The sequence below is a fragment of the Lytechinus variegatus genome, chromosome 9 (assembly GCF_018143015.1).
Source record: "Lytechinus variegatus isolate NC3 chromosome 9, Lvar_3.0, whole genome shotgun sequence".
In the NCBI taxonomy this organism is placed as follows: Eukaryota; Metazoa; Echinodermata; class Echinoidea; order Temnopleuroida; family Toxopneustidae; genus Lytechinus; species Lytechinus variegatus.
In genome coordinates this window covers 28,559,318-28,570,635 of record NC_054748.1, presented here as the reverse complement: position 1 = coordinate 28,570,635, position 11,318 = coordinate 28,559,318, and the positions used below count along the sequence as shown (strand labels likewise).

Sequence of the window (11,318 nt, the reverse complement as noted above, 5' to 3'; positions counted from 1 at the left end):
ACAAATAACATAATTGAAAATATTTTTCAAGAAATTCATACAAGTTAATTTATGATTTATCGTTTTATTTCAAATACTTTTCATGACTATTTTTAAGGTATCCAAGCTGAAATTTGTATACAACTCCTTCTATTTCAATATTTAACAGAATCTATGAATGTTCTCAATTTTGACATCCTTGTGTTTATTTTGTACCAAAAAGAGGACTGAAAAATCAGACATTAAAATCGTTCCTCTCAAAAAGCAGATTTTTCATTCCGGTATCTTTTGTGGACGTAAAATAAAAACGATGGCATTAATAACCACTAACATACATAAAAAGATGAAATTAATTGAGTTTAATTATTGTAGAGGCATAGGCGGATCGGGGGAGGGGGGCAAAATAAAAATTTGAAATGTAAATATACCTTTTTACCCAAGTGCGCCCCCCCCCCTCCCGCCCCTATGGAAGTGAGGATCCTTTAAGTTTTTTTGCTTGTATAATTTCTCGGGGACCAAATTATCTTCATTTTTAGACGAAAACCTTTTTTTTCTTTTTCTTTTTTCTTGTCAAATTTATATCAGAAAAATGTGCTCCCTCTTCTTTTATAAAATCCTGCATCCCCCATATTTGGAGGTTCCAGTACAAATCCTATTATCACGCATGCAATCATAATACAGTCATCAACATCTGACACACTTGTTAACAAATCTCAACCTTGCACGCATGTCTGTGAATAGGAGAATGTCTAGTGCATTTCGTGCTGCAGTTCCCGCGAGTATGTTGTCAGGTGACCTCATTGCTAACTTAATACATTGTTGTCTGCTACTACTACTTCGCAAACTATCCCAAATATCATCACAGTACATGAATTCACGTTTTTGAACATTTCTGTGTCTACGTGCATATGTATTAGAGATTTTGTGTAATTTCAGGCGGAACCGCGTCGTACCCGGGGTCGCGAATTTGGTCTCGAAAGTTGAGACTTGATTAAAATAAATACAGTAGTCAGCGAGCTGCGCCATCAACAGATTTTGCGCGGCGGCTTGATCCCGAGAAATATCGGGACTATATCAGCCCCTTGTCTTATTAGGGTTATTCCACAAGCTTAACTTAATAAATAATGCATGAATGATTTTGCATTAAGTCATAATACTTATATCCTCAGTTTGATTTTTTGTTTTGGAGGGGGATCACTCCGACTTATCAATTCAAAAACATGTTTTCAAAATTGTTGGTAAAAAACAGATAGTACGATATTTATATTTATATTCTACTTCTTCTTTAGGTATACTGCCCAACGCCCCACAGTGGGAGCCAACTGGGCAGGAAGTGCGAAGATGTTAATGGCGCGGAGAGAGATGTTTTTTTAGTCTTTGCTTTGCTTTGTATAGATTTGAAATAAGTTTCGCTTGAAGGTTTCTATGTTCTTGATTTCGATGGTTGGGGGAGTGAGGGAGTTCCAGTCTGGGATGGTTCTTGGAATGAACGAGTACTTGTAAGTTTCTGTTGGTCGAGATGGAAATGAAGCTTATGGATGAAGATTTCCGAATGGGCCTTTGGAGCGGGCTCAGGACTTTTCGCACTGGAATGGCTAGGCGACCCGCAAGCGCCTCGCACAGAGTTGTTACTTACTTTTCGGCGCAGTTGCAGCGGCTCCCAGTCAAGCCTCTGCTTCATGGCCGAGACACTGTTATACCTAGAATAGTCTCCGGTTACAAATCGATAGACCAATCATTTTCGTCTTACATCTATGCATTACTTTTTGTGATAGGTTCTGAAATAATCGTGTGTGTAGAATTCAAGTGGAATAACAGCTTCTCTTTTACTTCGAAAAACATTTTTTTTTATCTTACGACACAGGAAATATAACTCTTGGTAAACACTGCCCTCAACGTACATGTATGTAGCAGATGCAACTACTTGAATTAATTGCGGTCAATTCAAAAACACAAATGAACTGGTCACAAGGCACATAATTTTGCACTCATATCTCAACATTTACATAACTACACGAATTAATACTTTAGTATATGAAAAATGAATATCTGATAATTGAAACTTACTTTTTTGGCAGCGTACATACTCGACGGGAATGTACTTTAGGGTCATCATCCTGTACCTCTGGTCTTAATTTCCGACTCGGCTTCAGAATGAGCAAGAAAATGGCTGCCGCGACACATTATATGGTGTCTTCAAAACATACAATTTGCATGGGAAGAAAAATATAAAATCAATTTACGGAAACTTTTGTTGCAATTAAATCAGTATTATGATGTGGTGTATGAAGTATTGGTAACCACTGCAAGCGAATACAAAGCTAAAAAAAATAAATAACAATAATAAAATATAATATCATGAATAAATAACATCGATTGAAAATACGATATTCTTTATTTGCCCAAATTTATTCTCCCTTCTTTCTCCCCTCTTTCCCTCCCTCATGCCCTCTCTCATCTTTCTTCTCCTCTCCCCTTCCCCTCCAATCTCCCTTGATCTCTCTCCCCCTCTCTCATTAGCACTCTCCCCTCTCTTAAGGACTTATCCACGAACAGCCACCAACACTCAATCACAGTCGCACATAGAGCCACTCAAACTTTGCGTAAAGACTCGTAAAAATGCAAGTATATAGGTCGTCTCATCATCATCATCATCACCACCACCGCCATCATCTTCGTCATCCACATCATCATTATCATCATAATCATCATCATCATCATCATCACCACCATCATCTTCAAAATCATCATCGTCCTCATCATCATCATCATCATCATCACCATCACCATCATCATTATCCTCCTGATCATCATCATCGTCATCACCACCATCATCTCAAAATCATCATCGTCTTCATCATCATCATCATTGCCATCATCACCACCATCATCATTATCCTCCTGATCATCATCATTGTCATCACCATCATCATTATCATCACCATCATCATCCTCATCATCCATATCATCATCATCATCACCATCATCATCATCATAATCATTATCATAATCATCATCACCATCAGCATTAACCTCATCTTCATCACCATTATCATCATCATCACCATCATATCTATCATCCTCATCATCATCAGCATCATCATCATCATCAGCATCATCATCATCATCATGCTCATCATCATCATCATGCTCATCATCACCATCATCATCATTCATCATCACCATCATCATTTTCCTCCTGATCATCGTCATCATCATCAACACCGTCATCATCATTATCATCATCACCATCATCATCATCATCATTATCATCATCACCATCATCATCATCATTATCCTCCTCATCATGATCATCCTCACCATCATTGTCATCATGATGATGACAATCATCATGATGATGATGATCATCATCATTATTAGACATCAGTTGCGTATATAATTGCGTCACACCTATTCATGCTATTGTTCAGGGAGGGGATGATCTATTGTTCCATTTTAGAAATACTATCATTATATGCAGTTTACACGATAAAGATGAAATATAATATTTTTATCATAAGGACGCAGGGGATTAAAGATTATTTCCCGCTACAAAACAATGCTTTGACTCATTATTTCTTTCTTTTTAATTGTTTCCGCAAGGCAAATGTCGAGGCCTGGAAAAGACGGCAAATTAATATTCGTCGAAAAGGGAAAAGTCTAAAATCTAAACATACTGAGTATATTCCACTACACGCTTTGCAGTTTAGTCGAATTGGGAATGACAATTGGTTTTGCTATCGATAGTTATCCTTAGTACTATTTGGAACTTTATGGGCTTTATAGGTCAATTGATAAAGAAACGCCGATTTCGGAAATTATATTTTAATGAACCCTCCCTATTTACCGTTTTACGATCGATCCTTATCGTACTCTACACATTTGCATATTCTATGTTATTTGGGCCCATTTAAAAGGAAAATTCACTCTGACAAAATGTTTATTTTGAAAATAGCACAAAAACAATATATATTGCCAAGGTTTGAGGGCTATCTGTCAAAAATTGTAAAAGTTATTAGAATTATATGTTTTTTATGTGTGACCTCATATGCAAGCAGTTCCCATGAATTGTGAATTAAAAAAAATGATTGAAATGTCATTTTCTCTAAAAAAAATGTTAATGGTTTTAATTGTACATTCAGTGTATCAACAAACACATTATTTCATACGCGCTCCTGAAAATAAAAAAATTCTTAACAGTCATGAGCCATTCAATTTTTGTTTCATTTCATATGGCATAACATATTGGGCAGATGCTGGTAAATGACGTCACAAATTAAAACTTCAAAACCTAGTAAGTTTCCTTATCTTTGATGGATTTTCCTCAAACCTTTCACCAATATCTTTGAATTAATTTGCGTCTGCTATTTGTATAACAACCTTTTCCTCAAGGTAAACTTCTCCTTTATATGCCATCGCTCAATTTACAGCATTCGCAATTATTGCATTTTGTTCATGCTGCACCGTTACAGTGTCCGATTTTATGGGGTGCTTATGGCTGTTCTTCACTATAGCGCTTCTATTATGTTAAGAAAAATCCTAATTAAGCATTTTGTCCAGAAATACCGGACACAAAACATAGTGTGTGGTAGCTGGATATCAAAATGAATCATTAAGGCGAAATATTATAATGAATAAAACCATTGGTGTGTAAAGAAAAAGAAGGATAAGATAAACTGATAAGCAGTGAAAAACACCACATAATGATACACTATTAGCCCCCGGTTGCAGATCACCTACAGACATGCAGGTATCATTTTAAAATAAATAATTTATTTCTCCCCTCTTTTCAGTGTGCACGACGTCAATTACCAAGGCTGGAATAAAAATTGAAGAAAGTGAACATATTTATCTAGCGTCCTCTTGTGTCGGTAGCCAAATTGTTGGAGCCTTAAAAACGATATACCTCTAAATTTGAATTCGCATTCTAAGCGATTTTCTGACGGATTCCCTGTTTCTTTTGATATATTCTTGCGAAAATTCCTAAAGTGGCCCAAACTATTATTGTGTTTATACATGCTCTGTTCATTTCTTTTATGACACAGGGAGACAAAGTGAAAATGTTGATATGTACTTATCCAGGTAATATACTGCAACAATTAAAAATGAATTATCAACCCTTCTTTTTTTGGGGGGGTGGGGAGGGTGGTACGCATTATATGCAAAAATAAAGACCCCCGTCACACTTATTAGGAATCGTAAGAATACTTAGAATGCAGTCGGAGAGCAGTCAGAATGCACTTCGAATTTCGTTCGATATTTCTCCACTTCGAATGCACTTCGAAAGTTTTGAACATGAGCAAAACATTCGGGCCGGCAAAGAATGGACCCGAATGTCTGGAACGCACTCAGAATGCAGTCAGAATATTAAGAATACGCTTCAAATATCCAGGAATGTACCAAGAATTTTCATTCTAGCGGCATTCCGGCTCATTCCGCCTCTAGTGTGACGGAGGTTACATACCACACAAAATGATTACACTTGGAGATACTATTGTTATTGGAATGTGGAAATAAATCAAACCATATACATCAAAGTTTTTGCAAAGAAATTGTATCCACGAATTGTTTTCATATAGTTCAATTGGATATCTTTTAATAAAAACAAGATGAATCCATATGAAATAATCACCTCGAATATTTGTTATTGTTTTAATAGCTGTAGTATTAAAGAAAAGATGCAGTGCCGGCGAAATTAGGTGATATGAAAGTAGGATATTTGAAATAGTGCCTACATGTACTTAATGAGGATGATCTGAAGATTTATGCACTATGAACGCACTGTTTGCCTATCAAATATAATTTCTCACTGAATTCGTCACGGAATATGAACAAATAATTCAGATGAATTGCCTCCCGGCAAACAAGCTGACAATTAATTTCTTTAGTAAATGATTACTTCGATAAATGGACATCTGATAGTTATCTTGAAAAAGCAATTACAGTCCATTAAGGATATTCTTTGTTATATTCATTATGATAAATCTATTCCACTTATCATGTCCAGGGACCTTGTTCTTAAATTAGCGCGTACGATTGTGATAACATCGCCGATAATCGAGCACCGTGACGGATTTTATTTTTTTCAATTTCAGTTTTCTTCAAAGGCCAGTTACCATAATAGTTACCTTAATCATTTTAATGAAAAAATACCATCATTGGCAAGCTGTAGTATGTATCTTTCGGACATTGGAGCCAGTTTGATGGGGCTCAAGGGGAAAAAAGATGGCTGGTTGAAATGCAGAAATCTGAAAGCCCCGCCTCCCCCCAAAAAAAAAATAAATAAAAAAAATAATGATAATAATAACAATAATAATAATAAAATAATGATAAATAAATAAATAGATATTAAAAAATAAACAAAGCAAAAACAAAACAAAACGAAAAATCATTGAACAAAGAAACTTTAAAAGTTTAAACTTTACACACATATATAAAAACAAAATTCCCAACAAGCTGCTATTGATTAAATGTCTTGCTCACAAGCATAGCTACCGTGGCTGGGAATCAAATCCCGGACTTGCATGTATCAGTCAGGCGCCATAGACCACTCGGCCGCAGCACATCAGCCTTTATTCATACGCCAATGATACAATTTGTCCCAGGAATAACTTGTAATGCCTCGCAACGAGCAAAAAATATATACATTTGAGTCTCAAGCTTACAGTATACTGACAGTTAAACGACAAGCTCAACTTCTTGCATTTGATGATACAAGAGAATGATAGAAGGAGGAAAATAGAGGGAGAGAAAGAGAAGGAGGTAGAGAGAGAAAGAAAGAGAGGGGAAGAGAGAGAGGGGAAGAGAGAGTGAGGGGAGGGAGAAAGATTAGGGGCGAAGTACGGAGGAGACATGTCAGAGACTTTGAAGAATTTGAATTGCAAACAAACAGATTAAGAAGAAATATTAGATTAGACAAGTTTCAAAAGTTGACTGTATCAATTGTAGTGTTGATTGTATTAACTATTCAATCGATATAATGCATTTGTCATTAAACCATAAAAAAGGGAGTTTATGGATAAATTAACTTTCGAGAGAAAAACATGTTGAGCCTATTAAGAAAAAAGAACGATAAAAACAAACCCCGTGGCATTTAACTTTAATCATCATAGCGATACAAGACTTCTATTAAGCGTATCCTTGTATCGCATACATTCGTAATTCCGAAGGTTCGTTATTGTGAAGGTTCGGATATTCCGAAGGTTCGTTATTCCGAAGATTCGTATTTCCGAAGGTTCGTAAGTCCGAAAACAAAATAAGGTTCGTAATTCCGAAGGTTCGTTAGTCCGAAAACAAAGTGAGATTTGTAATTCCGAAGGTTCGTTAGTCCGAAATTTTAATGATTAACGAACCTTATTTTGTTTTCAGACTAACGAGCCTTCGGAACAATGATCCTTATTTCGTTTTCGGATTAACGAACCTTCGGAACAACGAACCTTATTTCGTTTTCGGATTAACGAACCTTCGGAACATCGATCCTTATTTCGTTTTCGGATTATCGAACCTTCGGAATAACGCCACAAATGTTCGGATTAACGAACAACGAGGTATAGGCAATTTACGTGTTTCGCAATTACGAACCTTCGGAATTACGAAGTGTAACCTCCTTGTATATGGTCAATGAGCGCGTGGGTATGCATTTGCGTGTGTGTGTGTGTGTGAGAGAGAAAGAAAGAGTGTGTGAGAGAGAGAAAGAGGGGGGGGGGAGATGGCACAATTGGATAGTTGCTATGTCATTCTGGAAGTCTATAATATTAACTGAAACAACACGGTGACAATTTTATAGTTTGTTATATTTCATTTGTATGAAAAAAAAATCATCATGATGAAGACGTTAGGTAAAATGACACCTTATGCTAATACCTAACAAAAAAATGCTTGCCCATGATACAAGCGCACACAGGCACAAAACCCCACACACCCCAACTGCGCACACCTTAGACATCCTACCTTAATCTTCCATGGTCTTAGTCTCACGCATCAAATATAATGCGAAACGATACACCTACACACGTATACACACTCACACACACTACGCACACACATACCCTCACACCCTACGCACACCCCACTCACTTCTACTAAAACATTGCGACGTACAATCTTCGTTCTTGTTTATTCATCGGCATATTACAGTTGACCACACGTATACACACATACACAAGATAGACGCACACATTTCCTATATCCCCTCTCTCTCTCACACACACAATTCCTCACCCTCATCCCACACCCTCACAAGAATGAAACGGACAAAGGATTCATGTTAAATTCATGGTGGGATGGTGGTTATTCCTGCACATCAAAACATTTAAGAAAACTTTCAGTGACAAATAATTATTTCAAAACTATTACTCGAAATTTGAACTCATACTTCAGGATAAACTATAACTATCTTGGTGTTAAGCATAGTCGAATCTGCCTAACAGTACATTCTTATCAATAACTGAATTCTGATGCGTAATATAGTGTGGAGGCGCTGGTACCAAATAATAGATCTCCCAATATCGCGTCTATCATTTGAAGAAAAAAAAACCACACACACAAGAAACACATAAAACATTAATATACCAGCATAACGAGAATAACGTTTATTTCTGTTATTTCTGTGTATCAAATCTTCCTAAATATTATATAGTTAACGGAAAAAAAACAACAATTTCTTTAATGCTATATACTTTTTCGATATTGATATTAACGTTTCAAAAAAAGTAGGTAAATTTAAAAATATTAATAAATACATGGGAAAATAAGATGGTGAGAAATATTTTTAAAAATAGGATAAAGCTATTTATATTCACCAAAATTTGATGTTTTCTCAACACCTCGAATTCTGGCCGGAATAATACTAAAAAAAAAAATAAATGCATTTTTTTTGGTTGGTACAAGACAACATATCAACAATGGATTAGACTGAAAATGCTGGTAAAATGATCCTGTTTATTATTGATATGCGTTCTGTTAATTTGTAATTTAAATGTTGAAATGGCAGTTTGAAGCAAAAATCAAAACTTTGGCCCAAAAATCTTTAATTTGCAAAGTCAGCTTTTCAAAAAACAAATAAAAATAAAATAAAAATCAACAGATGCAAAAGGGCATGTAATGATAAATTATACTGATACATTTTCCATTACCTATAATTCATATAAGCACTCAATATAAACATTAACAACAAATATATTGTTGAATTGAAACAAAAACAGCGTACACACAACATTGAGAATAAAAAACCCCAATGATTGTGGATGTAGACTTTACATTCTTCATGTAGATGTATATATGTTTCTTTCCTGTTTGGATAGAAATTTTCGCCGAATAATTTCTTGTTGGTATCCACGAATCTATTCATTACGTGGTTTCAATAAGAAAGGAATAAAGCTCTACTCGTATACTAGGATATACCCCAAAGCGCTATGATATAATAATTTCTTTTCCTTATAAAGACCTTTTTATGATGAAAAGAGAATTGTTTTATCTTCCATAGATATTTTTTTGAAAAATAATCAATTGTATTCACAATACACTTCACGATGGTATGATAACTGAAGTAGAAAAGGATGATACTTACAGTAATCCATCAACTAGGATGGCACTCGACATTATGCCAGAGGTTCTTAAAAATTGCGCGAAAAATCAAGGTAATATACTACAAATACTACAAACGGAGATAGTAATGACTGTTTTAATTTGCTATGGCATTTTAATACGTGAAATTTAGCACAGCTGAGAGCACTTTCAAGAAGCCATTAAGATTTGCAGCCACTTAAACTTTCGTATTTTCATTTTAACATTTAAACCTGATATATTTCACGACTTCTTCATGATATTCGTCCCTCACTATTATCAGTAGAAGAGCGTACTTCACAAGAGGAATTCATGCTAAACAATAATAGACTCATACAATATCAAGGGTCGTTCTAACATTTCATTGCATAATTCTTTATATTAAAGTGTTAATGCCATCTCTTTATTTCTCTTGTATGGGCATAATTACTACACTTTACGCTCATTCGAAGAAATTTAAAAATAAGCTGTTACATAAAGCAAAAATATGTTAAATTACAGAGAAAAGTATTCTCAGAATGAAACGTTCATTCTCATCATGAGTATTTGCGATAGTTTTCCGGTAATCCTCTTTCCGGTTGAAAGAGTGATATTGAAATAAAAATACGCCCGAGGAGAGTTTCTCACATAACATGACAGTTAAGGGTTATGATACCATGGACGTGTTAGGAAGGATTGAATGAAATTATTTTCTTATTAAAGGTCAAGTCCTCCCCAGAAAAATGTTGATTTGAATCAATAGAGAAAAATCGGACAAGCACAATGCTGAAAATTTCATCAAAATTGGATGTAAAATAAAGAAAGTTATGACATTTTGAAGTTTCGCTTATTTTTAACAAAATAGTTATATGAACGAACCAGTTACATCCAAATGAGAGAGTCAATGATGTCACTCACTATTTATTTTGTTTTTTATTGCTTGTATTATACAATATTTTATTTTTTACGAATTTGTTGATTAGGACCTCCTTGCCTGAAGCACTAAGTGTTAAAATGATAAATTTCCACGTGTTCAGGGAGGAATGAAACTTCATTTCACATGACAATGACGAGAAAATTGAAATATTTCATGTTTCATATAATAAAACACAAAAGAAAGAGTGAGTGAGTGATGTCATCAGTTCCCTCATTTGCATACCGACCGAGATGTGCATATAACTGTTTTGTGAAATGAAGCGAAACTTTAAAATGTCATAACTTTCTTATTTTACATCCGATTTTGATGAAATTTTCAGTGTTATGCTTGTTGAATTTTTCTCTTTTTATTCAAATCAAGTTTTTGTTGGGGTGGACTTGTCCTTTTACTATCTTGGTCCTGACTACTGGTGATGAAGCCTAGCGTTTCCCCGCTTCCGATAGCATCCTATCGAGTAGTGATCGATAAAGCCTTCCATTGGCGAGATCCTGTCTTACCATCATATAGTCATTCTGTGCTAGTGATCTCTTATCATTGCTGGAAGAGAAAATGAAAGAAATGAGATTGAAAATAAGAGGTTTAGATTTCGTAAAATGATTATAAAACTAACGGTATTCATCAATTTATACCAATAACTTGACAATAATAATATTATATAGGCATATACACTCCGTTTACAACTTGTGTCATGCATGCCGATGCACATAACTCAACGTACACATGTATTTAAAGCTTTATTGTTGTTTGTTATGAAATAGGGTTCCATGACGTTTGCACTGACGAAAATTGCTCCAATGGGAAATCTCTATGTTAAGCCAAAAATAAAATCTAACGTCCAAAACTAAATAAACCCTATTCA

The 11,318-nt window shown here is 35.1% G+C and overlaps 1 protein-coding gene across 1 annotated transcript in view; it reads right to left on the bottom strand.

Moving 5' to 3' along the window:
• Positions 1-10,788: 10,788 nt before the first annotated feature.
• The window catches only part of LOC121421456, a 36,652-nt gene continuing 36,122 nt past the window's right edge, over positions 10,789-11,318 (bottom strand). Inside the window, exon 5 of the mRNA XM_041616151.1 lies at positions 10,789-10,996. Within this exon, the coding sequence (XP_041472085.1) occupies positions 10,879-10,996 (118 nt within the window). The 3' untranslated portion in view covers positions 10,789-10,878. The remainder of the gene's footprint in view (positions 10,997-11,318) is intronic.